This window comes from Balaenoptera musculus, chromosome 2, assembly GCF_009873245.2.
Source record: "Balaenoptera musculus isolate JJ_BM4_2016_0621 chromosome 2, mBalMus1.pri.v3, whole genome shotgun sequence".
NCBI classification, from domain to species: Eukaryota; Metazoa; Chordata; class Mammalia; order Artiodactyla; family Balaenopteridae; genus Balaenoptera; species Balaenoptera musculus.
Genome location: NC_045786.1, coordinates 170,833,727 through 170,861,548, shown reverse-complemented (window position 1 = coordinate 170,861,548; position 27,822 = coordinate 170,833,727). Strand labels below are relative to the sequence as shown.

The following is a 27,822-nucleotide window of genomic DNA, read 5'->3' as shown; positions in this document are numbered from 1 at the left end:
AAAAGCCCTCATAGTTTGATGTCTTCTCTTAGCAAAGCACAGCTCAGGGAGCCACTGGGAGATGGCTGCAAATGCAGGCTGGGATTTGGCAGCAGTTTCCTGTGTGGCAGCCTGTGTTTGGGCATCTAATTGTGTGTGTGTGTGTGTGTGTGTGTGTGTGTCTAAAATCTGTAAATACCTGAATCCGAAAAGGAGCCAGCTGGTAATCTACAATAGTAAAGCCCACGTGCCTGAAAAATCTCGTGTGCAACGAGAAAACTCATAATGACGATCACAGTGTGCTTTGCATCTAGTCAGATGCACTGTAGTTAGTCTGTCTGCATTCATGCATCAACTAATATTCACCGAGCATCTATTCTGTCTATGTATATATTACCTCCTCTTTGTACTCTGTTGCATCTCCTCCCAGCTCGGTGCTGGGCATACAGTGCTGAACAAAACACTATGGGACTCGGAGCCACAGCCCGAGGATCTGGGGCCACCACCACTGCCGCTGCTGCTGATGACATCACATCACCCATGCCATCTGCATAATGCTCTGCTCTTCAGAGGGCACGTTCACACCTCCTCTTTTGGTTGAGCCCCACAATAACCTGTCTGATTTGACAAGGGACAGCTGGCTAATGAAGAGAGGGCACTGGATCCACATGCAGGTCGCCCAGGCTCATCACCTCTGCCCCACACAGCCTCCAGTCAATGACTCTAAAACCTGAGAGGCAGAGTTACTGGTAGTGAGAGCTCTCTGGTCTCCAGGGGACAGTCATTTGTATAACTGACAAGAGATAGAAATGGACTCCCGAAAGGACCCTGCTACGTTAGCAGGAGCTAATAGATATCTGAGGGCTTTCTAGAAAAGCAGCTGTAGATGAGGCCCTCCTGCACTCAGCAGAGGTTCAAAATAACTAAGAAAATGATGAGAAGCACGTAGGAGGATGCAAAATATTGCCCAGGATGAACAGAACGAAATAGGACACTTAAAATGTCGAGTGAAGTAAGGTACTTCTCAACATGGAGAAAAGGTCCCCAAGGTGGCTGTGCAGTTGTCTGTTTAGGAGGAGAAGTTGTAAGTCTTTGGGTGCAAGGGTCTAAAAAGGGTATTCTTTCTATAAGGTTACCTCTAGAGAACAAGAACATAGCCCCACCATGAGATAGGTACGACCGTCTATCAGCTTATAAAATAGAAGACTCCTACAGAGTGATGGCAAGTCTTGGCCAAGTATTTCCAAGGACTAAAACTGCTATTTCCAAGAGTGTTCACATAGCTGAAGGTCCTACATATCACAGAGAAAGAGCGCTTCCTAAATCAAAAGCATAAATGATGAGGCTTAGAAACAATGACCTACCCAGTAGCCATGAGCATCCCAGGAACCCAAGCTGTCAAAAGGACTCAGGAGCCAAACTGAAGTGGCCAATAATGGATAAACTGTTCCACGTACCATAACCATCACAGACTGAAACTTACCAAATACACTTACATTCATAATGGCACCAAAACCCCCACCAGCAGCAACTGATCATTGTTAAAGGGAGCAGAGAACAAACTCACTATCTTGGAAACTGGTAAATAAAGGGAAAGAAACTAAGCATTTACCTTGGTTAACTCTACCATATGACTGGGTAACAAAATAGTATACTATTTGGGTAACAAAAAGTAGATGAAGGGAAGTTTCTCTTTATAGAAGTACTATATCTGATAAATGAAGAAAGGCTAAAATAGAAAAACCAGTCCCCTTATGGATCTAAGTGTTGGGCAGTGACGGCTCTAATGGCATAGACAGCGAGACAAGCAGACCTCATGTGTCTCTTGTAGGAAGAGGAGACCAATACACATAGAGCCGGAAGAGGATCTAGATCCCAAATTACATTACAGGAAATATGGGGGACAGAGGGACATGTTAAGCAACACCACAGAGATGCACTCACAAAAATCCAGAGTGTGGAAAATGCTCTGGGAAAAATGAAGCAGCTTCTTCAACAAATGAACTGCAAGTGAGGGTGGCGTGTGTTTGCCTGTGTGTGTGGAGAGAGAGAGAGAGAGAGAGAGAGAGGGCGCCTATGAGAGAGAAAGAGAGAGAGAGAGAGAGAGAGGGCACCTATGGAGTAAAAGAGACTTATGAGTACAAAACGTACATATGGGGACTTCTTCCCTGGCAGTCCAGTGGTTAGAACTCCGAGCTTTCACTGCTGAGGGTGTGGGTTCGATCCCTGATCGGGGAACTAAGATCCCGCAAGCCATGAGGCGCGGCCAAAAAAAAAGAAACCAACCAAAATGGACATATGATCAATGTTCCTAGCAGCATTATTCATAATAGCCAAAACACAGAAACAATCCAAATATCCCCTAACTGTTGAATGGATAAACCAAACATGACATATCCGTAAAATGGGATACTATCTAGCAATTAAAAAGGAATAAACTACTGATACACATACAATAACATGAATAACCTCACAAACATTATTTTAACTTAAAGAAGTCAGATGCAACAGGTGACGTGTTGTACGACTCCACTGATATGAAATGTTCAGAAAAGGCCATTTATGTTGCCTAGGGCTGGGGGTGGGAGTAGAGATTAATTACTAATAGGCAGGGAGGGAACTTTTGGGGGTGATGGGAAGGTTCTAGAACTGGATGGTGGTGATGGTCGCACAACTCTACAAATTTACTAAGAATCACTGAATTGTACATTCATAAAGAGAAATATTGTATGTAAATTATACCTCAATAAAGCTGTTAAAAAAGGGTCCTCATCTTTTTTAGATCTCTCTATTTATTAACATTAACAGATGAAAGGATAAGATGTCTGGGAATGGCTTCAGCAACAACATGGGAGGGGGCAGTGGGTGGGGCTATGGGTGAACAAAATGGCTAAGAGTCGATAATTGCTGAAGCTGGGTGATGGGTACATGGGGGTTCGTTACGCTATTCTGTCCAATTTTGTCCCTGTTTGAAATTTTCCGTAATAAAAAGTTAAAAAACACACAAGTAAACTGTTCCAAAGGCACCTGGCAAGAAAGCATGAGTGCATGAGAGGCTATTATAAATATAATAAAGGTTCTTTTTGACATGCTGAAACAAACAAACAAAAAAACCCACACAAGCATAGTGACCCAAAGAAGGGAGGTTGAGAACGCCCAAGTGCCACAATTATGTGCAGATATAGTTTAAATTTCGCTCTTGAGGGGGCTTGTGAATGTTTTTCTTTAAAGACATCTACAGAGAACTTCATCAATCTGTCAGAGTGAATGGACCGTATTCTAACCTGGTGAGTAACGCATTACAGACAGCTGTTCATTTCCATCCGTGTGGACGGTGACCAAGTCTTTCGTTTCTGTGTCAAACACGAACCACCTGTTGTAAACATGGGGAAAAGTACAAATCAGTTGTTTAGTGAGAAAATGAAGACTATTACAGTCACAGCAAGGCTATTAAAAACAATTAACCTAAGAGTTTAAAAATGCTCTGTATTTGCTTAATAAGAATTCTTATTCCCAGCTTTCATTTAAAGAAAATTTCCTACATATGAGCATTTCCTAAAGATAGGAGCAGCAAACTGGGTACTATGGGAAATGATTCAGTTACTGATGCTATGGCAGGGTTCCCTGGTGTTTGAGTTTTGTCACTTACACATTAAAGGAGAGAAAGCCCTGGGCAGGGAAGATGAACCAACACCTACCCCCAGCCTGTGGCCAGATGAAGCAGCAAAGGGGCCACTGCACAAGCTCACTCAGAGATCTGGCCCAGGGCAAGGCAGGATGGGTATAGGAGGATGGGGCCGGGAAAACATCCAGTGCTGCTGCAAGCAGAGCTGGGCCAGCATCTGACCTTCTGTGATGCTGGTGTGCAACCAGCTGGGTGAAAGAAATGACCCAGAGAATGGCAGAAGGGCGAGTAGAGGACTGGCCTTTGAATTTAGCCTCTCTGGGCTCAGTTTCCCCAACTGTAAAATGGGAATAAAGGCCCAGAATGACTTTGCAGGCCCAACGTCCAATCAGTCAAATTATAATGGACATGGAAGTGCGCCGAATCCTCTAATCAGGACACGGTACTCGGTCAATGTTTGTTAAATGGCGGGAAGATTGAACTCTCCTGCCCACATGTTCTCAAGTAGTGGCAGTGAGTGGGACCCCAGTGTTTTCAGGGATGAAAAGGAATGTGGACTCCCTGCTGCTGCCGTTTCAAACCTTGATGACACACATCCATCGGCGTGTCCACTGAGCCGGAGTCACTATCCACTCAGGGCCCTAATCAGCACCACTCAAGGGGACTGGCTGACCCCTGACATCTGGATTTGGCGTCTCAGCTTTGCTTCCTTGCATCTTTAACAACAATTTACCTTTAATGTGTGCTATTTAACTTTTTTTTTTAATATAAATTTATTTATTTATTTTTGGCTGCCTTGGGTTGCTGCACGTGAGCTTTCTCTAGTTGTGGCGAGCGGGGGCTTCTCTTCATTGTGGTGCGCGGGCTTCTCACTGTGGTGGCTTCTCTTGTTGCGGAGCATGGGCTCTAGGCGTGCGGGCTTCAGTAGTTGTGGCGCACGGGCTTAGCTGCTCCGCCGCACGTGGGATCTTCCCGGACCAGGGCTCGAACCCGTGTCCCCTGCATTGGCAGGCAGATTCTTAACCACTGCACCACCAGGGAAGTCCCTGTGCTATTTAACTTTAACAGAGGTCAGAATAGAAGAAGCAGAGAGACTGGGCTGTCTGGGCTGTGCCTTTGAAACATCGTGTTAACCTGCCCCATCGAGAGCTAAGCCTGGTACCAGGACCAGGGGTGGGGGAGGCATAAACGAGGGGAAGGATTAGGTTGCATGTTCCATCTCTCTTCCTCCTACAGGACACTGTCTGTGATTCTGAGCAGCTGGCACTGTCCCATACCCTGTCCTGCCACACAGAGTCAGCACGCAGCTGACGGCAGTAACTGGCTGGCAGCCGTTCATCAGAGCCTGCTGAGTTGGAAGCTTCAGATGTCTCTAAGAGAGCTCAAAGGAGTGTGAGTGTGTGTGTGTGTGTGTGTGTGTGCGCAAACATTTTCACGAAGGATTCTGTTGGACACAAGGTGCCCAACTCTTAAGATGTTGCCACCTATGACTTATAAATGGTTACTCTTTCTTTATACATACTCTAAGTTCCTAGCAACAGAATCTAAGTGGCATTCCTTTTTTTTGAAGCACAGTTGCTATACAATATTTTATGAGTTACAAGCGTACAATGTAGTGATTCACAATTTTTAAAGCTTACACTCCATTTATAGGTATTATAAAATATTGGCTATATTCCCCATGGTGTACAATATATCCTTGTAGCTTACTGGATACTTAATAGTTTGTACCTCTTACTCCCCTACCCCTGTGTTGCCCCTCCCCACTTCCCTCTCCATAAGTGGTACGCTCTTTAGAGAGGAGGGGATCACCAACGGTATATGAATTAAGCTATAATACGTGCAGATACTATGAGAAACAATATAAAAGTATAATCGAATCTTATGAAACAGTGATATAATAATAACCACCGAAATCGCCTGCCAGGCAACCCCAGGAGCTGCTTCATCCATCGTGTCTCCCTCAGTCATCAGTGTACGGCCAGGCAGATATATCGTCGCAATTTACAGAGGAAGAAACGAACTCAGAGAGGTTAGGTAACTGGCTCAAAGACACACTGCGGCTAAGTGGTAAAGCTGGGATTCAAGCGCAGAGCTAGGGCCTGGCATATCAGAGGCGCTTTGGCAAATAAGTGTTGGCTGAATCAGACATGAGGCTCAGGGTCTGGGCAGTTTCTAAAAGTCTGACAGAGCAGCGAGAAAAAGCATTTAAAATCCGCAGCGCTTTGAAGCGCTTTGTTGCCCCACTCCGAAGCTGAGAAGCCCCACAGTCCTGTGTGTGCGGAGCTGGGGCCTCTTCTGGGAGAGGGGTCCACAGCTTCCCTCGGGTTTTCCCAAGGTCCAAAACGTGAAGGGCCACTGCCTCAGGTTTCACTTTCGAGCTCGGACTTAATTCCCGGCAAGTCATTAGGAGCTGAGAGGGGCTGTACCTGTCGCTGGGGACACACAGACAACAAGCCTCTTTCCCGTGAACTCTGAAAGCCCAAGCCATGCTGACATGCACTTACCTCCCAGTCAGCGTTCCGACTGCAACCACAGACCCTGAAGGATGAAAACCAGAAGACTGAGCTGGGTCCTAGAACATTGTAAAGGAAGTGTAAATGGACGGCCAGACACCGCGCGGCCACACAAAACACTCGCAGGCACGGCTCTCACCCCTTAGCGCTACCTGGCCCCACTTAGAAAACCTCCTTTCTCTCCAGAGAGGAAAACATTTTCCTACTTTAAGGAAGGTCATGTCTCAATAACGCTAAATGTTTTTTCTTTTTTTTTAAGGGATAGTTAGGGAGTTTTGGGATTGACATGGACACACTGTTATATTTAAATTTATTTATTTATTTATTTATTTTTGGCTACGTTGGGCCTTCGTTTCTGTGCGAGGGCTTTCTCCAGTTGCGGCGAGCGGGGGCCACTCTTCATTGTGGCGCGTGGGCCTCTCACTGTCACGGCCTCTCTTGTTGTGGAGCACAGGCTCCAGACGCGCAGGCTCAGTAATTGTGGCTCACGGGCCCAGCTGCTCCGCGGCATGGGGGATCTTCCCAGACCAGGGCTCGAACCCGTGTCCCCTGCATTGGCAGGCAGATTCTCAACCACTGCGCCAGCAGGGAAGCCAACACTAAATTTTTATCCTCTTATAATTTTTCTCTTTCTGTCTTATATCCTTTCACAGCTACAGTCATCAGATGACAGATCAACAAAGACACGTTCTTCCTCCAAGTCTTGGAAGTTCCTTCAGTTGACCCCCATGCTGAATGGGAAGCTTGTGTTCGATCTGTCTGGAATTACGACCCCTGCACCCAATGCCATCAGGTTGATACTGGGTAAACGCCCCCCACTGGGTGCAAGACACCACGGTAGCCCTAGACGGATCTCAAGATGAGCAGGGCACATTCCAGGTTTGGCTCTAGTGGGACACGTACGTGTTTGTTCCTAACAAGGTGCAACAAGACTGATGAGAGAGGTAAAAGGAGCTGGAGAGGGAGCAGTAGGTGAAGTCAGACGGAGAAGCTGGGCCGAGGCATCCCGGTGCTGGAAGCCTTTGACTCGGGCCTTCCGGTATAGGTGAAGGCGGACGTGGACACACCAATATTTTTTTTGGATCGAGTGTTAAGGGGACAACAATATGATCAAGGAGGTAGAAGCATCACAGTGTGGGGCATATGTGAGGAATGGCAGGTAGAGTCAGCGGGTTTACAGGGTGGGGAACGGGACAGCGCATGGATGATACTAGTAACGTGGGCTGCCCTGCCATGTCAAGGATGGTGATCACTGGGAAAAACACAGTGAGAATAACTTTTTCTTTTCACTAAAAGGAACGACGTGATCGAATCTATGTTTTAGGTCACTTGGTAGGAGTGCTCAGGACAAACTGAAGTGAGAAGACATTAATCACAGGAAGACCAAGAAAATAGTAGCACTGGAAATGGAAATGGAAGGAGGCACTGAGATACCACTGGAGAAACCGAAGAAAAAAGAGAGAGACCAGAGAGAAACTCTTCAGGGACTGATGACATTACTGCAATGATTTTCCAAAGCGGGAGCTGTGATTAAGCTCAGGGCCTCCACTGACACACAGAGAGAAATCATGTGCACTTGAAGCTTTACTGCCTAGTTGATTTGAGGCTCATAACATTTTTGAGATGAAGACACTTGAGTGTTTCTGTCTAGTGGCCAGTGGGTAAAGAAGCTACGGAACTGCAGATCTTTCTGGGCTCCGGTTTGGCGCCCGTGCCCTGATCCCAGGCTGGTGATGGAGTAACTGGCATTGCTTTCGGCCAGGCTGCCGTGTAGACCGAGGCCGCGGGAAGGCTGCTCTCCTGGACCATCACGTCCCTGATGCATCAGTGGCTGCGAGCTCTGCGCCAGCCCTTCATGTATTCGCCATTCCATCTGGTCCTCCAAGCCCCCACCAGGGGACAGTCACGACATGGGCCGCCACTTCCGGTAGCTATGCCTTGCCACCTGGGCCACTCCCGCTCTTCCCTCTGGTGGCGGTGTCACCCCCAGGCCTGTCATCTCAGTGATCAGCTCCCCCAGTGACCAGCCAGCTCCAGTCTCTCACAGACCTTCTCCAAAAGCGAAGGGCAGGGGCTTCCCTGGTGGGGCAGTGGTTAAGAATCCGCCTGCCAATGCAGGGGACACGGGTTCGAGCCCTGGTCTGGGAAGATCCCACGTGCCGCAGAACAACTAAGCCCGTGAGCCACAACTACTGAGCCCGTGTGCCACAACTACTGAAGCCCGCGCGCCTAGAGCCCGTGCTCCGCAACGAAGAGTAGCCCCCGCTCGCCGCAACTAGAGAAAGCCTGCGTGCAGCAACGAAGACCCAACGCAGCCAAAATTAAATAAATAAATAAATTTATCTATTAAAAAAAGCGAAGGGCAGGAGGGCTGAAACATGGACCCAGCACATCAGGAAATGCCGGCAACTCTGCGGGGGCTGAAAGGAGGACGTGTGGGGTCTACAGAGGGGCAACCCCTTACCTGGGGCTGGATGTGTCATTAAGGGCGCAAGCAAGATGGGAGGTGTATTTCACTCACTACAGTATGATGTGGCGGAAGACCCTGACTTTGGGAGTCAGATTGAGCTGGGGGTGAACACTGGCTCCATCACGGATTCAGGGACCTTGGTGAGCTATTGACTTACCTAAGCTTCAATTTCCTAATCAATAAAATCAGGGTAAAAAACTTCAACCTGCAAGGCTGCTGCAAGGATTAAGGATAATACATGTACAACGCTTGGTATGCAAACAGTGCTCGATAAATGCAGACACTGCTGTGTGGTACGTAGGGAAAGGATACTTCAGCACTCTGATGTACAATTGGAGTTCCTTTTGCAAAGGTCACAGACATGCTGACTTTAAACTTTACCTTTACCGTCAAACTCAAAGTGCAGAGATAAATTAAACTATACGCTGTTACAATAGTTAATAAATTCTCATTCAAAAGGTACTCTGTAAATAGAATGCAGGCTCATAACAAGGGTTTTTCAGGCTTTAAGCCAGAAGAGATTGCACTTGGGAAACCCAGCAACCAACTCGGAAAGGCTCACTTGCTGTCCAAAAATGCAACAGCAAACTTCCGAATTACACGGATGAGACCACTTGAGGCAATGTTTAAAGCAGTGCAATTTGAAGGAGATAAAGGAAGTGACATTTGCTTTGGGACGAATTTATATCACTATTAATCTCATGCAAAAAAAAAATCAACATGTTCCAGATGAATTTTTATAAGAAAGATGGAATATAACATGCATGTCTACCTCTATTATTTTGTCCCAGACAGGCCGGTGACCAACAGCGTCCCACAGGGTGGCGTGCCTGTCATGCCCACAGGTCAAGAACTGAGGTTTTGAGGCATGGATGGCCAGTCCCCAGAGCTCATCAGTGTGACCCTATAAAGAACCGAGACAAACAAAAGCTCTCTGAAATATTACAGCCAACACTCAGGAGCCCTGCAGGACCATGAACCATGGCTTACTGCACACTCTGGAATTTCTCTCATCTGTTTTTCTTCCTCGCTGACTGAAGCCGAGCAAGGTGATGTTAGTATAAAACACAGGAAGAATCTCCTCTTTGTAACTCTGTCTTACGTTCTACTGTTACACAGAATGAATGTTGTTTGGTGGGCTTACCGAGCTGGCGCGTACCTGAGTGATGGGTGTGAAGTTTCCGGACAGCGTGCCCTGTAGAACAAAGTTTCTGGTCGTGCCTATCAAGATCACATCGCCTTTCCCCTCAGCCACTGTCCGTATGGGACCAAACTGTTCTGGAATCTGCATTGAAAAGATTTCAAATGTCATTAAATTCTTAGCTCCATCATTCAAAATACTTGTTTATCATGATGATAGCTCCTATCACAAAGACATACACACACGCATGTGCTATGGAGAGAAAGTACTTGAGTGAATGATCTCAAATCTTACATTTAAACTCCAAACATTTCATATACCTTAAAAAAATCAGCAATAGTAAGGTTTTTTTTTTTAAATATAAATTTATTTAGTTTTGGTTGCATTGGGTCTTCCTTGCTGCGCACGGGCTTTCTCTAGTTGCGGCGAGTGGGGGCTACTCTTCGTTGCAGTGCGTGGGCTTCTCATTGTGGTGGCTTCTCTTGTTGTGGAGCACGGGCTCTAGGCGCACGGGCTTCACTAGTTGTGGCTCACGGGCTCAGTTGTTGTGGCACGTGGCCTCAGTAGTTGTGGCTCATGGGCTCTAGAGTTCAGGCTCAGTAGTTGTGGCGCACGGGCTTAGCTGCTCCGTGGCATGTGGGATCTTCCCAGACCAGGGCTCGAACCCACGTCCCCTGCATTGGCAGGCGGATTCTTAACCACTGCGCCACCAGGGAAGCCCAGCAAGGTTGTTTAAAAAACAAAGAATAAAACATTTTTTTCTTGACAAAATATAAAAATAAGAAATACAACTGAGTAGTTTACTCTTTACTTGTTATGACTTCTGATAGCAGAACCAGGTAAAATTTGGAAAGTAAAGATATGTAACATGCTGTAATAAGAGTTCCTAAACATTTTTTATAACTTAAAAGGATAAATTCTTTGGCAACGTCATTTAGTTTTGAAATCCACTGCTCATGTTGGCAAACATATACGATTATCTAAGTGTTAATAAAAATAATTTCAAAATACACCAGCCAAGAACAATTTGCTATGATAAAATAAACAGAGGTTCTTGCACTCTATAAAAAGAACAAAAAATCGCAGCGAAACCCTGGGGTGGACTCCAGGCGCTGCGGCTCTGGGATGGTGCAGAGCAGCCCGCTCTCACACAAACTTCCTACTTCCAGCTGGTTTGTTAGCGCGGATTTGAGAAAAGCTGGTAACAATCCATGCTAATGAAGAGGAGTTACAGGTACTTAAAAATGATGAGTATCTTCTATAAAACTAGGTGAGACTTTGGAGTATTCGTTAGGATCATAATGTAACTTGGCTTCATCAGATGCTGGTCAAATCTTATTATAAAAATTGTTACTGCAATTAAAGTCTCCATGAAAGGAAGGTGATTTCCAAAGCTCAGATAAAGGCCTTCCTTTATGAAGAGGAGGAATCAACAAAACCAAATTCTCATCCTGTCAGAGCACCAGGCCATGCTGCTCTCTGATGTAACTGTGCTGGGTGCATCTGACTTAGAAGTTGGAAGAGTTCTACAAGGTGTCCATGCTATGCTAGAGAGGAAGAAACTCAACCTTCGGATTGATGCCGACCTTGATATCTGTCTGCTCATAATTTCCTAGGGCCTGGGGGAGAGAAAATTCAGTGAGTGTGTAGAAGGAATATTGAATTTCTTGCCTCTGGCTCCTGTTGGGAGTCCAGGGCTGCTAACCAGGTAATAAGGAGGTGAAAGAGATGCCAAAAGGGGTCAGAGCTCTAGAGATGATACTGGCACTCAGCCGCGCACAAAGTAGATACTCAGTAAACACTAGTTCAAAGTGAAAATGTCTCCAAAGTAACACGCTGGAAATTAAAGTGAGAAGAGAAGAAACATTTTAACGATTAATCAAAATGTGGATAAATGTTCCTTTGGAAAAGTGAGATTGGGTCTCTGATAAAAATATTCTAGATGTGAAACGCGACCACCTCACATTTTATAAACCTAATTCCCTTTTAGTACTTAAACTGCCTTTGTGATTTTAGTAAAATACTACCCTGTTTAGGAAAATTTTATCTAAACAATTCTCAAAACGGTAAGCTGAAGATTTCAAACTAACAAGGAAACTGGTCAGTGTAACAGTTTAACGTTCAAAACGAATGTCAATAGCATGACTTGCTGTCTTACCTCGGTTTTATGAAGTTTCTGGTAGTTTCCATCCCAAGAAATGAGCTTCCGGTCCTTCCCTCCTCCCGACACCAGCGTGCCGTCCCTCAACATACAAAGTGCAAAAATACCGCCCTCGTGGGCCCCTTGAACTGCGTAGCTTATTCGATTCGTACCTAAACACAGCAAGACCAAGCTGAGGACATCGTCAAAGGCTCACCTCTGCCCATCTCATTTCATTTTTGTTTTAAAACGCGATACTGTTGGTTAGAACATCATTGCAGTGTGAATCTATAAAGGATCCACTTTCTAGAAGTTCCCAGAGCACCAGACAAGCATGAACCGGATTATTTTATAATTAAGGAAAACAAGGGGAGGGGGTTGGGGGAGGGACGGACTGGGAGTTTGGGGTTAGCAGATACAAACTATTACATATAGGATGGGTAAACAACAAGGTCCTACTGTATAGCACAGGGAACTATATTCAATATCCTGTGATACACCATAATGGAAAAGAATATGAAAAAATATATATATGTATATGTATAACTGAATCTCCTTGCCGTACAGCAGAAATTAACACGTTGTAAATCAACTATACTTCAATAAAATAAACTAAAAAAAAAATAATTACGGAAAACACGCTAACACGAAGCATAGTGTGTGAAGAGTACAGCCAGACTACAGGTGGCTGAGAAATGAGCTGTGTGTCTCTGGACAAGTGACTTAACTGCTCTGTCTCAGTTTCCCCCTTGGTGTAATGGGGCTACTGCTTATCCCACTGGATTGTTCTAAGGGTGAAATGAACTGATGTATACGTAGAGTCCGTGGCACCCAGAGTAGCAGGGATACTACAAAGGTCACCATATTAGTCTGAAATTACATTGGTGGGTCTGTTTTCACCTTCACCCCCAACTCAAATACTAAGATCCTTGAGGACAGGGATGGTGCATTTTCCCTTTTTTCCTGGCATATGGTAAGCACTCATAAGTGCTCACTGAAGAACTTCCCTGGTGGTCCAGTGGGTAAGACGCCGAGCTCCCAATGCAAGGGGCCCGGGTTTGATCCCTGGTCGGGGAACTAGATCCTGCATGCCGCAACTAAGAAGTCCGCATGCCGCATCTAAGACCCAGTGCAGCCAAAATAAATAATAAGTAAGTAAATAAATAAATAATTTAAAGTAAATAAATAAATGCTCATTGAGCTTGACCGAACAAATGTTTCTGAGTAAGGAGACCTCCTTACCACACCATTTGCCCACTGACAGCGGGGATGCCCATCTGACTCATACGTACGCTCAGCATCCAGCGTGCTGCCTCAGACACAGTTAGACTCAGTCAACGCCTGCCAAGCACTACGTGGGCCAGAGAAGTTAAATACCGTAGAGCTAAATAAACAGCCTTTGACGACTTCATCATCATAAGCTGTTATCATATCTCCTAAATAAGCTATTAATTCCATTATAACGTCTTGGGCTTAAAGAGCCTTTTAGAGCGACAGAAGTCCACAGCTTACTAGTCTCATCTTCCTCAGTCCCAGTTTTTTTTGGTTCCAAGTTACACCCGCACACATGCATGTATGTACCTATGTACCTTGGAATCGAATGGTAAACCTGGAAATGATATGAACAGACAATTCTTACAGGAGCCACGTTTGGCTTCATACTTATAACATCACCCAGAAATGTCTGCTTTGGGAGGAATCACTTGTTACCTTTTCCCCATACCAGGATGTTGCCACTTGAATCTCCGGTGATGGTGTCACCATTTTCAGAAAAAGTCACACAGAGGACAAACTTTGGCTTTTCTTGCTTCTGCAGAATATTGAAGAAGAATACATATATACAATCAAGACACCCTTTTGTTCGTATTAATACCATCTAGAAGCACAGTCACCCCAAGCTGGATAGTGTCAGCTTCTGCTACCACACTGTGTGCCTTTCATTCTTATCCACCATTACGTAACTTATGCCCTGAGATTACCTGGTCTAAAATAAAGAGATTTCTGGTACTTATCAGGTTGAAGGCAGTTCGAGCAGAGGAGGGTGTTGGAGAGGCTAAGGGGCCGTGTAGCCGTGACTACGGCCTGAAGGATGGGCCTGGCATCCTCTTAACTCAGCCTCTGGGCCCACAGGGCAGCAGGTGCCCTCCCGGTGCTCTCACAAGGCCCGCAGATGCTGGACTCAGTGGCACAGAGACTGCCCATCGCTCTCTGCAGAGTCCCACTGAGGTCTCCTGGGCGCCTTCCTCCTTGCTCTTTGCAGCCAGCAGGCCTCGGCGAGGGCCCCAGCCCCTGGGCATCCTTTCCTGGTGCTTCTCCCTGTGTTGGTCCTTCCTTCTCAGCATCGCCAGTGTTACGCATGAGACACGAGGGGCTCCCCAACTCTGCCAGGGATCTCCAGGAACAGTCTTTATCACGACACCCCCGCATTTGCCAATTAAAACAAATTCTAGCACTGGGATGCCTCAAAGCTTCCTTAAAAGCTAGGTGACCGCAAGTACCATCGGTGAAAAATAAAACGACGGATGCAATTTCACTTTACCTCGAATAATCCTTGCTTCTTAATAAGGGAGCTTCCTTCTAGTGTCCAAAAGTAGAGATGGGATTTTCCACAGGTAACAATTATATTCGTGTCCGTGGGGTGGAAATCCGCAGCAAACACAGCTTCATTGGAACACTTTGTGCAAAACAGGAGAATCAGATGTCTCAAGTCTCTTAAGACACTTAAGAAAATAAATAAAATCTGAACCACAAATAAATAATTCATGAAGGTAAGCACTAGGCCTCTTGATATTTTCTCCCACTGAATTCATCTTTTGTAATCACTGAACCTGTGTCTGTGCGTGCCGACCCCTCCCCCACCTCGTCTGTCTCCCCCACTGCACTGAGCCCTGAGGATGGGGCCACGAAGTCATCCTTCTGTACGGGGACTCACAGGAACTGGGACAAAGCAGGCACACAGTGAGCTCCGGCTGAAGGGCAGCCGGGGAACTAAGAATCGCAGGTTCATCGCCATCTAGCGATCGGAAGGGCCCCGGAGTCCGGATTGTATTCGGCTCCATCGCTCCTGGCCCACTTTGGCTGCCTTGTCTGTCTGGGGAGTCCCTCCTGATTCTCATCCCCAGGACTGTGCCGGTGGTTTGGCGCCCAAGCCTGGAATCCAGTAGGGGATCTGGCTCTTTGGGTACCACTTCACCACCCTCACCCTGCTATCTTGATTTCCACGACTTGCACCCTGGTCCCATGAATCTGACCCTGATGGCTCCTCCTGCTTGATAATTCAGTTATACATTCTTAAACCTGGAAAATAACTTGCTCTGATTGCTTCCAACCCAGCGACGTGGCAAGAACTTAAATACTTGAGCAGACTATTAGAAGGCACAGCTATAGCGTAGAAATAGTTATTTAATGCCTTATTAGAATACAGGGTCTGCATCCCACACACAAACAAGAGAGAAAGTTATGTAAGTGAGGTGATCCAATGGCGCTCCTAATGTTAGGTGGGTAAAGTGACCCAATGGTGATCCTAATCTTAGGTAAGTCAGGTGGTCCAGGGGTGATGCTAATCTTAGGTAAGTCAGGTGACCTAAGGTTAATGGATGCCCGGGTGAGAAATCTGAGGTCAGTTCTATAAAAATAGATCCAATTATGGTTTTAACAGGAGGAAAGCATAAGAAAGCTTAAGGAAAGTACACTGACATAAGGAAAGTCCAGTGGGTCCCACTGTAGGAAGAGCCCCACTGGGAGGACCCCATTCCCGAGTCCACTCAGCTCGGGACAAGCCCCATGCTGGCTGTGCTGCCCCCCACCCCGTCCCCCGGCTCCCTGCCTGGCCCTCCCGCTGGGCAGCAGGCACATCTCACTTGTCACCATCACGCCAGTGTCTCCTCAACACGTGTGTGCAAAGGGGACGCTCAGCATTTGTGGATGACGGAGAGAATGTGAGCAAATGAGCGATGGAGCGAATTAAAAGGGTGGTGACTGTAAAATGAGGAGGGAAAACCCTTACAGACGCTGTGGTGAGAAGAAGAAACCCTACCAGGCCTCGGGAATGGGGGGTGGGGGGTGGCCCGAGGGCTTCTCGGTGAAGGGGTCCTGCCTGGGGGCCGTGGCGGGGACGGAGCCCACAGCCCACCGAGACACAGAAAGCCGGCCAGGAGCCAGCAGGGGAAGGCTCCACATGGGAAAAGGACAAGACAGCCCAACACGAGGCTTGGAGAGAGACCTTGACATCCGCCAGTCTCTCTTCCTTTTGCCAGTCCCACACGGACAGCACGTGGTCATTGGAGTCATCCACGGCACAGAGGTTGCTTCCTCCATTCTGGAAAAATAAAAAGGTATTCACAGGAAGACTACATTTGAGAATAAACTAGGTTGAGAGTGATTAAAAAGGAACATAATTTTATTTTTAATAAAGAGTCCGCTACATCTTCATTAAAGGATATTTACCCACCACCGTCGAGACCTGCTCATGACTTGGGCAGGCAGACAGGGGGAGCAGGGGAATGCGGGGTGACAAGGGACAGGAGTGGGAGGGAGGGGACGGGGGGTGCGCTTCACCACTGGTGCCGTTAGAACCAGCCTCCTAGGGGCTGCAGAGCCCCCGCCCTGGAGGAGAAGGCACCTGCGGCTCCGGGGCACAGGTGTGTGCTGAGCGAGGGCCACGCTACCGCAAGGCCGTACAAGGGGAGGGGGCACTGGGGGTGAGGCGCGCGGTGTACGGATGTGAACGCATGCGCGTTTCTGAACTGGCTGAACAAGTGCTTTAAAGGCGGCTCTGTTGAACGGGCACGTCCTGAGGAAGCCTGGGAGACCACGAGGTCCAGCCAGCCCCTGCTTATGGCCAGGCGGCGAGCCAGCCCGGCTGGGGACGGCACAGACAGGCAGGGGAAATTCAAGGCCAGAGCAGGCAAGACTGCTCCAGGAGCCTGAAGACAGTGTGGCTGCAGGGCCTCTTCTCATCACCGTGGAAACATCTGATTGGGAGCGTGTGTCACCGAGGGGGCGCGTGCGACCTCTGAATGAGGGGACCTGGGATGCGGGAGGTTTCAGAGTCCAAATCTGTACATACACCTGGGCAGTTACGGGCGTGTTAACTCTCTCCCTCTTCAACCTTGAGCTGATTCTCTCCTCCCTGTGGACAAAGGCTGCAACACCCACAGGGCTCATACTTACGGATTTTGAGAACGCGATACAGGTGACGGCTCGGTCAAAAAACCCGATTCCGATGACGTGCAGCGTATTCAGTGTCACGGAATCCCAGATGCGCACGTTCGGGGGCAACTGCTGCTTAGAAAACAATGCAGAGTCACCCATTGTGTCCAGTCTACAAATTTATCTTTACCTTGAAATTATGAGATTAATGTTGTCAAAAAAAATTTTTTTTTTAATGCATTTGACGACTCTGCCTTTTAATATAAATAAAACATTCCCAATCTCTCCCAGAGGTCGTGGCTCCTGGGGCCAATTTAACTTTAGGAGAGGTCTACTGAGCTTTAAATTTTGAAGAGCCCGTTATTGATAACTATACCACAGGAAGTGATATTCTCATTTGTATATCGAATGCGTCTGAGTTTTAAAAATGAAAAATGACGAAGGAAATGGAGTCGCATTTAAGGGTTGTTCTTGCAAAGTCTGTATTGTTACTAAGGAGCAAGCGTGGTTCAATTCATCACGATGGTCGCCACCAATGGTATTAAGAGCTTAACGGCCTTGGGCCCCACAGGAAATTGATTGTACACAAACGAAAATTTAGAATTGTTATGATTAGTTCAAAACCCTCTCAACTATGTTAATTTTTCTCTTCCTTAATAGAAGAAAGCATCACAGAATAATCAGCAGGTTTATCAAGAAAAGGACTAGCATTGTACCCCGTAGACGGGTGAACTAGGTTCTAGGTTGGACTTGTCTCTAAGTGGCTGGGCGTCTGCAGACAGTCCCTCGGCCTCTCCAGACTTCTCCACTTGTAAATGCAAAGGGATGGTTCAGATAGCGATGACATTTTCTCTGGCTCTAAGGTTCTGATTCAATTTCAAGGCCAGAGACTGAAATACACAGTTAATCCACTAGAGGGAGGAACAAATGATTTACTACTGATTTCAAATAACTTTTAAAGATCATTTAACAGTAAAAAAAAAGAAGATGAAGACCCTGTTCCCTCTGTGTTTACAGAATAGTAGTCTGATTTCCACTGTTCCTGTTACCTCCTTTCAAGTACAGGATTTTAATGGAAAATAGCATAAATATTTAAAATTTGATGTTATTAAAATATTTTCTGAAAAATGGTAGCACTCATGATAAAAATGGAAGAACTTAATGTAATTCGTTTCAGATCATACATTGTGCATGGATACACAATGCTATACAAAAATAGACATCAGAAAAGTAACAAGAAGTTTTGGATAAGACATGACAATGACCACAGATGGTGGTAAATAAGTACGTGGAAGCCAGTTCTGAGTTGTTCTATTTGTCAAATTCTACTAGCTCCTTCTCTGATTCCTTAAAATACAAACTGAAGTCTTGCTGAAGTGCTTACAAAATTTGTGCTAAAATCCTTCCAGCAGCCGTTATAGATTACATCCAGACACAAATTCCACGGGTTGAAGTCATGATTACAGGGAATTCATGGCAGAGGGTGTCTGAAATTCACTGAAGAGGCAACATGCCCCAAATTCAAATGATTATTTATTATGATTTTAACTATGCTTATTAAATGTGTACTTAACATTTTAATGTTTATCATGTGTGTAAATAAGTATCTTAAGAGTTAATGGATTCTTAGGCAAGAACAATGCTATTTAAAAATTAGCTGAAACTAAAGTGAGCTCAAGGGGCTTTTAAAGTCAGAGTAAGAACTTTAATTTGCAATAGAAAATTCAAATGAGGGATTAAGAAGCACTCAGACATTTTATATCTAAGCAGGTTTATTCGTCAGCAAAATTTTCAGAAAATTATTTTGTGTTACCAGTTCATTACAAAAATATGAAAATATAACTCACTTTTCCATCCTTAGATGTGCCTGCCACTTGTCCTGTGGCTATCGTGATCCTATCAGGATGAACTGCAAGGCTAGAAAGAGATATTTAAAAAACATCTACTCTTTAAAGGTAAGCTTCACTCTTCCCTTGATCAAATATAATCTGGTCAAAAATATACACAGTGCCTAACTTCTTACAGACTCATGATAAACTCTCTAAGCACCTCATTTCATTTCATCTCAATTCCTTTATCTATAGAGAATTTTCAAATTCAAAGAAAAAGCACCCTCTGCTTGAGAAATACCATTTCAATCTCAGAACCACTTCATTAGTATACAATCTTTATTAAGAAGTCATTTGAGTATATCAAATAGTAAAAGCATCATCTTTTTCCAACAGCATTTTGATAACTGACCAGGGAGTTAGGATAAATAGAAACACATAAATCCATCTATTCATCCATCATCTTTCCCAGATACATAAAATCGCTACCAAAGGTATAAATGAATTATAGGAATAGCAGACCCAGACATGCACATGAGGTGAAACATTTTTATTAAAAAATAAAGACCCAAATTAGAAGCCGTCAGCACAAGAAAGCCTCCAGATAGGGGTCTGTTAGAGCTATTTGTTTAGGTTAACACGGTTGGTTAAGGTGATGTGTTATAAGGATAGAAAACTAAAAAGGTGTCTTAGAGAGTAGGCTACCCAGAACACAAAGAAGAGTTTTCCCCAAAGATCCTGTTTTCTCAGATCCCTTTCTTCCTCTTTAGTTATAGCCCATCACTGAACCCTTTCTGCCAATGCTCTTTCCACAGGTGTCAGAGGAATCCCAGTTTTGAGGACTCACCACTTCACGTCATCATTATGGCCCGTGTAATGCCTCTGAAGCTGCTCCTCCACATTGTACAGCACGACCACGGATGCGATGAAATACACAGTCTCGCCCGTTGGAAGCAAGTACAGGTTGTTACGACAGTCTCGACCCCTGTACCCATAGCTTCATGTACGTCAAGACAAAATAAAAAATGTTTTTGAAAAGTAAAAAATAAAGCAAAATAAAATAAAAACCCAACTCTTTCACATGCTCTGTTTTCTTGTCTTTCAGTTTTTTCTTCTTGGAAGCTCATTCACGTTCCCAAATCTCATACTATGAAGGCTCCAGCAGCTTTATTTCAAGAATGCTAGTCATACGGCTGACTCAGATTTTTGTGGCTTAGATTTTGTGGGAGCTTTTTCGTTTTCTTTTTTTTAAAGGGTATTATATCCGCGCTACATGTCCATTTAATATAAGTCACACACTGTATTTCCTTCATTTAGTACTGGGTTCATCCTCATTTCCTCCTTTAATTAGTCGGTGTTAACTTGAAGTTAGGCTCCCAAGGTTGGCCAAGTCCCTACTTGGCTGAGGGGGGAATGCTAGTCCTTCCTTCCAGGGTATCCCTCTTTCTTTCTTTGGGTTTAAAAACTTTTGGCCAGCACGGTTTAGTTACATGATTTTCTACAGCTGAATTTCGATAAAAGCATTCATCGACTGATTACTTTGTGTAAGACTTAATCAGTGAATAAAGGATACACCCATTCCAGCTTGAGTCTCTTCGTTGGTAGTTCTACTTTTGCTTCCAAACTGTAAGAATCCACTTGATCTTTGGGCATGTGCATGGTAACAGGGCGTCCACGAAGAAACATTTTTACATATCCTTCTTCTATGAAAAGAACAAAGAGGTCAGTAAGATACCTCAGTGCCCAGCATACCTGAAAAAAGGTTATATTTTCTCTAGCCTTTCAATTGGAAAGCGGAAACTTTGTCCTTTATGTCATTTCTGGTTAAAGTCCTAGGGAAAACTACCTAAAACACAAACAGTTTGAAACAAAATTTTTCATCTTGTTTGCCTTTGACATTCTGCTTACTTAAGTAATGTAAGAAATTGTAAAAGGCAGGAGAGAACTGGATTCCAACAATTATTTTCCATGAGAGATTTTAGTGCTTACGTTTCATCATCAGGAGGGGGAAAAATGCCACCCCCCCAAAAAATTACAACTAACACAAGAAATCCACTTCAATTCTTTATTGAGTTCAATGTATATACAATTTCAGTATCAAAATTCATAAAATATCTTTCAATATTTAAATTGGTGTGTTATAGCGCAATGTAAAAATGTGTCTTTATATATCTTACACTGTTCAATTCTTTCAAGTGTAAAGAACACAAAATCAGAAGTACATGCTAGGATGCATGCAAAAAGGAAAATGCTCAAAGAAAAGCTAGAAATAGAAAACCAAAGAACAAAAGACCCATTAGAGTGAGAAACTGGGAAATAAACCTTTCTTAAACAAACATTTTTAATAACAAAATAACTTATGATGTTTTGATAAATTATAGGGATGAAAGTAAAACCCAATAATATATTGACAAGGGGCAACTCCTGGACTTTTAAAAAGAAACGACTTCGGGTTTTCTGGCTACAGTTTTCAGGATATAATAAGACCAAAGAAAATGTCTTGTGAGCTCTTGATGAATTGTGTTCCGATTCAGAACTCACTGTATTCTGATGCTTCACTGCAGATCAAAGGACTGGGTCTTAATGGCATTTAGATTGGGCATTTGGGACCACGGATATCTGTACATCACTCAACAGAAAAATCCTCCGCAGAGAGGAAATTGCTGAGGAAGTCATAAAGTAATTATAGTGTCGTAAGTACCACATTTACAAATTAGTTTTGTAAGTCTTATTCCTAAGGATTTGCAAACAATGCCACATGCAACATTGCCTAAAAGTTGAGAGGCCATCCCACTTTTATGTTACGGTGTGCGTGCAATTCAGGTCATAAATGCATGCGTGTGATACACTCTTCACTCCTGCATACAGCGTGCCAGTTGCTGTGTTCTGTGATCCTCCTCCCCAGCTCTGCTGGGACTAGCCCGTCTGAGGCCCACAGCACCGCAGGCTTTCTTATCACCACCCCCACCCCACCCCAGGTCATCTTAGATACTGCTGCCAAACCTGTCAAGGCCCACAATGGATTCAGAATCCTTCTCCCACTTTCTTACCTGCTGGACCCAAAGCTCTAACTGCCCTGCCCCGCTCTTCCCGTACGTGACCTCACTGGCCACAGCTGCCCCCCACCCCATGGATCCTTCTCTCTCTCTGCCACCTACACACCAATCCTGCTCCGTGCCTCTACCCATGCTCGCCTCAGCTGACCTCTGCCCTTGCTTAATCCCTCACCCAGATCTCAGCTCATCAGACAGTGTGGCCACCTCAACTGAAGAACCTAAAAGCACCCAGCAGACCGACAGAAGGGGGACAAAGAGGGGCGGGTGTGACAGCTTAAATGACAAGCGATTCCGTTAATTCTCTTTGTAAGGGGAATCATGGAATGCAGATTCAGAGTAAAGGGAATATAATGCCATCCCACAGCACACACAAGAAGCCTAGTGTGGGTGTATATAATCAACGTAAGTGAAACATCTACTGGAGTATATCGTTGTTATGTGCTGGTAAAGTCCTTATGATGGAGGTTTGCTCACTGGGCAGTTCTACATCACTGGACTGGGCAAAAAAGCGCTGGAGTTAGCCTTGGCACTGTTTTGTACTGGTAAGTCAGACATTCTACATCTAAAATAAAAAAGGCAGCAAGGGAAAGCAATGTGTTTTTTTTTTGGTTTTTTTGGGTTTTTTCCAGGCATATTAGGATAACAGCACACACCCACCAAACCCAAAGGTGCCAGAGCGAGCGGCCAGCAGCAGTGCAGGTTTCAAACAGTGGGGCATCCAGGGGTTGCCCTATAGCTCTCTTAAGGTTCATACAGATTTTAAAAAGAGTTCCTATAATCAGCCAATAATCAATCAAGATCCAATTTATAGCTACTCGTTAAAACCCACCCAAGTAAATGCTCAGGAATGCTTTTAACTTCCAACGAATCCACGCGGTTTGCATCACAAAAACATTTTCATACAAGGAGACTATCTGTTGGCCTGTATGAAAAGAGTTTCTGCAGCCTGGGTCACAGCTTTGCTCAGAGAGCTATGAGGTTTCAGAAATGCCGCCTACCTTTGCAGTGTGTCACCCGGCGTTTCCCTTGTGATTTCGGAGACAGAGACAGAAGTGCTGGGTAAAGAGACGATGGGGCACTGCAAGAGTGACTTGCCTGCCGGGGAGCACTCCCGAGCCCTCAGGCCGAGAGGCTCCCGGCCCCCCTGCTAGAAAAACCTGGACACGTTTCCGGGATTCTGACAAGTGCGCTCCAGACCTAGCTCTGCAGGCTTCGGGCGATTACATTTTCAGTGAGTAATTTCATGCTTCTCGAAAACGAAATGAATACTGAAGCACATGCGGATAAATAGGAAAGTCCGACTTTTACGTTTCAATTGTGCACTTAAGGGGAAAAAAAAAACTTGGAAAATTAAGTGAATTTATTTAACCCGTTGCACACTTGTCAGTGATTTTGCGTTTTGAAATACGCTTTCAAATAAGGTCACTATTCTCAAAATAGCAGCTCCCTTATTATAAAATGTGTTAGAAAAGACATATAGAAAGATATATATGAACTATTAGTTTGCAGTTTAGGAAATCAAAGGCAGAAAAAGAAACAAAAAAGTTGCTTTTAGACAAAGTTATAACTGGATGCATCAGAAACTTTCCCCTTCAGAGAAATGCAAATGTTGATGATGGGGGGGGGGAGCCCTATTAGTAAGGAAGGGATAACAAAGGCAACAGGAGTCTTTTAACCTAGAACTTTTGTTTCAGTAGAATGGCATCTCACTCTTGCTCCTTATTGATGTATGTTGAATCGGTTTAAGGGGGTGAGTAAAGGGTTTAGTCTTTATGACCATCTTCTGGGTGGTCTCTGTATGACGTGAGCCATCAGACCCCCAGGTACAGGCTGACAGTGAGCACGCAGCCCCCAGTCCTGCCACGTGGACCCCCATGTTCTGCCCGTCCCAGCTGCCCCTGAATAACTACTTCGTATCGCCCCTCAAGTTCTGAGGTGAGTGAGGGGCGCCCGCACCAACATTCAATCAGCCTTACCTGCGCTGAAGACCGGCTCCTTGGGTTTGCTGTGGAGATAAAACCAAACCAGTTTGTAAAGGGAGGCTGGGGGTGGTGGTTAGTCTCATTCACAGAAGACCCCACACCCACTAGCTGCCGCACTTTGTCACACGGATGCTGTTAAAAAGAAAAACAAAACCATGTAACTGCAAAGAGGAAGAACGTAAACAAAAATGTCCAAAACCAGGTGCCAGAGATGACAATCCTGACTTTATCACCAAAGCTGTGCTTTTTATGAGAGCAAATAAAGGCTTGGAGACAGAAAACATGTGGTTCATCACGACGGGAACAGCCCTGCCTAAATGTGTAGAAAGGTTTGTTTTCCTTCCCCACGCTCTTCTGGCAGATTATTTGAAGAACTTACTTAAAACTAGCAAACTCCTGTCACAGGGGCTTTGGGGAGAGAACTTTTAGCGCCCAGCTCCCAGCAGGGATGGGTACGGGGTGGGCGGGGGGAAGATGAGAGGGTGGGAGAAAGGAGGGAAGAATAAGGAATATCGGGGTGTGGCCACATCCTGGGACATATGGGGATCCCCACTGTGGGCCTTGGCCAGGCCGAGACCCCCCCACGACTGCACCTGGGAAACCAGAACCCCACCGTGTTCAAGGTCACACCACGAGGGACTGAGGTCATCCCTAGGGGCAATCCTCCCACAGGACGAGGCTGCACGGGGAGTCCCCCCAAGTGCAGGAGAGCACAGCCCTCCCCGTGACAACCTGACAGCCGCCTGTGGGAAGACTGTCACCTCGTGCCAGATGAGGGAAGGGACGCCCAAGCACGGCAGGAAGTGCGTCCTGTTCAAACCCAGAGCCGGTGCTTGAAGCCAAGCCTGTGAGACTCCGACGTCCACGCCGTCTTCCAAGGTACCCCTACCCCACCAGAGTACCTCCCGCTTTAAGATGTGGCACAAGACACAGTAAATAAATGAAGCCCGTCCCAAAGAGGGCTGGGAGAGCTCTGAGCCTGCAGAGGCACCTACATTTTTTGTCCGCGCATGTTGAAAACTACCTACTGGAGCAGATACAGTCCTAATGTTACTTTTCTCCTTCATTTTAAACTTGAAATACATTGAGAAACACCACCAGTAAAACTACCCCCTAATCCCATGATGTAATAAATGATATTATTTATTAATGGCCTTGATTGTCAGATAATTTTATGAGTACATGGCGGGAAACTCTTTACTGATGCTTTACAAGTGGTTTACTGTGTTTCAAGTGGCGGATCTGCTATGGGCTGAGATTTCTGAATGCGAACCACTGGTCGCTGAAAATAGTACTCTGCAGGCCCCGCACACCTTTTAACAAAAAAGCCTAACTCCCATCAGCCCTAAAGGCCCAAAACAACCTCTGTGGACCCCGATATTTTTCCGATCTCATCTTCCTGTCTCTCCCCTTAGTCACGGACTTCCAGACACTCTGTCCCTGCTGTCCCGAGACTGGGCCAGCAGCTCCCAAGCCCGGCGTGGACCCCAGCTTCCCACCCTCCCCTGGACAGTGCATGGCCGGGCGTGTGCTCAGAGCCGCCCCGAGAGGCCTTCTTCGATGCTCCACTTTGCGGCCTCCTCGGTCCTGCTCGCCACGCCCCGCCTGGCTTTATCTTTATTAATCTGTCTGTCCCCGTCAGGAGGGAAGCGCAGGAGAGCAGAGATCTTTGTTCACGACCGTGTCCCGGGGCCTGTAACAGCCTTCAGCTGCTGCCTGGAAGCTGGTAAGGTCTGGAGCCCTCCCTGCCTCTGATCCCAGCTGGCCCCGTGGGTGCGCGTCTGGCCGGGTGGGCTGGGGGCTGTCCCGACGGCCCTGCTGCCCCCCACCTCCCCCGAGGTAGCCGGTACTTCCTGGCGCTTCTCGCTGTCCTCCTGGTCAGTCCTCAGCCTTTACTGCGCCTTCACTGCACGCCCCCCCCCTCCACGGCCCCCTCTCAGCATCTTCGTCCCTCCTTCGGGGTGGTACCCGCACAAGGCCCAGTGTGGAGCGTCCCTCCCGGTCCTCCTGCGGGGCCCTCGGCAGGTGCCATGCCTGCGCTCAGAAAGGGTGGCTGCAGGACTCCTGTCCTGCTCCCAGGCTTTGTCACAAGCTCACCGAAGGCCTGTGGAAAAGGGGTGTGTGTGTGTGAAGGTTCCCCTTGTGCCTGGGGCTCCCGAGAGGTCTACACCACTCGGCCTCTCGGGATTCTACAAGCTTTTTTTTTTTTTTTTTTTTTTTTTTTTGGCTCAGTTTCAGTGGTGCTATGTTTTGCTGTAGATTCTTTTTTTTTTTTTTTTTTTTTTTTTTAACAGAGTCACACGTTTATAGCTACTTTATTTATTTATTTATTTATTTATTTTGGCTGTGTTGGGTCTTCGGTTTGTGCGAGGGCTTTCTCCAGTTACGGCAAGCGGGGGCCACTCTTCATCGCGGTGCGGGGACCGCTCTTCATCGCGGTGCGCGGGCCTTTCACTATCGCGGCCCCTCCCGTTGCGGGGCACAGGCTCCAGACGCGCAGGCTCAGTAGTTGTGGCTCACGGGCCCAGCCACTCCGTGGCATGTGGGATCTTCCCAGACCAGGGCTCGAACCCGTGCCCCCTGCATTAGCAGGCAGATTCTCAACCACTGCGCCACCAGGGAAGCCCTCTACAAGCTTTCAGCTACTTTCTTCTTACACCCATTCCTTCTCTTCCTGCGGCTCTGCCAAAGATCACAGCAGCCAGGGCAGTCCCTCCTAAGAGGGGCTTGTCACTTTTGGGGTTGGAGTTCGTCATATCACTCGGTGACCTGGGCTCCACGGTGGGCCCACCTGGCTTGTTCTCGTCATTGGGGGGAGCGACACTCTTGTGACTTTCTAAGCAGAAGCATAAGTCTTAACTGCAACTTTTATATCTTATTAGATTGACAGGCAGGGCAAGGACACAAGAGGAAAAGCTAAAACAGAAGACTACAAAGCAAACCTACTGGTTAGGTAAGCCAGGCAGGGAATTAGAAAGACAGGAATGTTATTTTTCCATCATGACTTTGATCACAAAAGCAGAAAGATGCCAAGTCCATGAAACAGACATAAGCAATCTGGAACCCTCCCTAGAGATAGAAAAGAGCAATTACAGATTATGTTCCTTTTAGAAAGAGAACATCCATAGGGGAATGTGAACTTCAAATATAGGAAGGCCCATGGAATTCTGATGCTGAAGCACCATAAGAAGATGGATGAAAGATCTGTTAAAAGATCAGAAAAAGGCAGCCTAAGTGTTAACAGCTAAAGGTCACTGAGAGGTACCAGGTACTGAAGTTCGCACAGTTCTTTACACCTTGCTCTAAACGATGCCTTACCTTTTGGGTATACAGGTATTGTATTTAGAACACATACTATCGCTAGGCTTCGTTATTTTAGAAAGTTCAATTTTTATAGAAAAATATACTACATTTACTTTAGAACCCACGATTCCTGCCCACGTACCACCCTCCTGAAAGGCAAGAAGCCTGGGAAAAGGTACCGTTCCACTCACACATGCACGTCTTATAAACACAAACCTATAAAATGACAATAAATCTTCCCAACTATTGATAGAAGGGCAAACCCACAGAACATGTGATGACGATGATCCAAAGTTAAAGGTGCTGTGGCCCCAGGTCAAAATCAGTCAATGGGAGCCGCGCGCCGATCACCTGTCCGATCTTGAACTTACCATCAATAGAGCTGACAGTGGGCCCTTCAGACCCAGCACGCTGGAAACACACTCGGGCTGTGAACTCACTTGGAACAGGAGATGACTGCCTCTCAAGGTGTGGTGTAATTTGTCCCTGGGCTCCCATTCCTTAATGTGAGCTAAGCGGAAAACTGAAGTGGGTGACTTCGCACTGCCTCTGCCGCCAGGGTGTGGTTCCTGGGGGCAGGGGGACAGTGAATAAACTCTGGGACCAGAATGAGGCTCCATCCATCCCTAT

At 46.1% G+C, this 27,822-nt stretch overlaps 1 protein-coding gene across 4 annotated transcripts in view; it reads right to left on the bottom strand.

Moving 5' to 3' along the window:
* EML1 (EMAP like 1) overlaps window positions 1–27,822 on the bottom strand; it is a 199,544-nt gene that overhangs the window by 19,076 nt on the left and 152,646 nt on the right. For 2 of the 4 annotated variants that reach the window (XM_036843462.1, XM_036843463.1), the window contains 15 exons: window positions 23,884–23,912; window positions 22,906–22,962; window positions 20,425–20,554; window positions 19,699–19,848; window positions 18,870–18,939; window positions 17,044–17,157; window positions 16,094–16,189; window positions 14,411–14,545; window positions 13,582–13,681; window positions 11,890–12,044; window positions 11,318–11,350; window positions 9,750–9,875; window positions 9,363–9,494; window positions 6,112–6,179; window positions 3,264–3,352 (listed from right to left, as the gene is read on the bottom strand). In XM_036843462.1, the coding sequence (XP_036699357.1) occupies window positions 3,264–3,352; window positions 6,112–6,179; window positions 9,363–9,494; window positions 9,750–9,875; window positions 11,318–11,350; window positions 11,890–12,044; window positions 13,582–13,681; window positions 14,411–14,545; window positions 16,094–16,189; window positions 17,044–17,157; window positions 18,870–18,939; window positions 19,699–19,848; window positions 20,425–20,554; window positions 22,906–22,962; window positions 23,884–23,912 (1,484 nt within the window). The remainder of the gene's footprint in view (window positions 1–3,263; window positions 3,353–6,111; window positions 6,180–9,362; window positions 9,495–9,749; window positions 9,876–11,317; window positions 11,351–11,889; window positions 12,045–13,581; window positions 13,682–14,410; window positions 14,546–16,093; window positions 16,190–17,043; window positions 17,158–18,869; window positions 18,940–19,698; window positions 19,849–20,424; window positions 20,555–22,905; window positions 22,963–23,883; window positions 23,913–27,822) is intronic. The other 2 variants (XM_036843460.1, XM_036843461.1) reach the window with 2 other exon arrangements.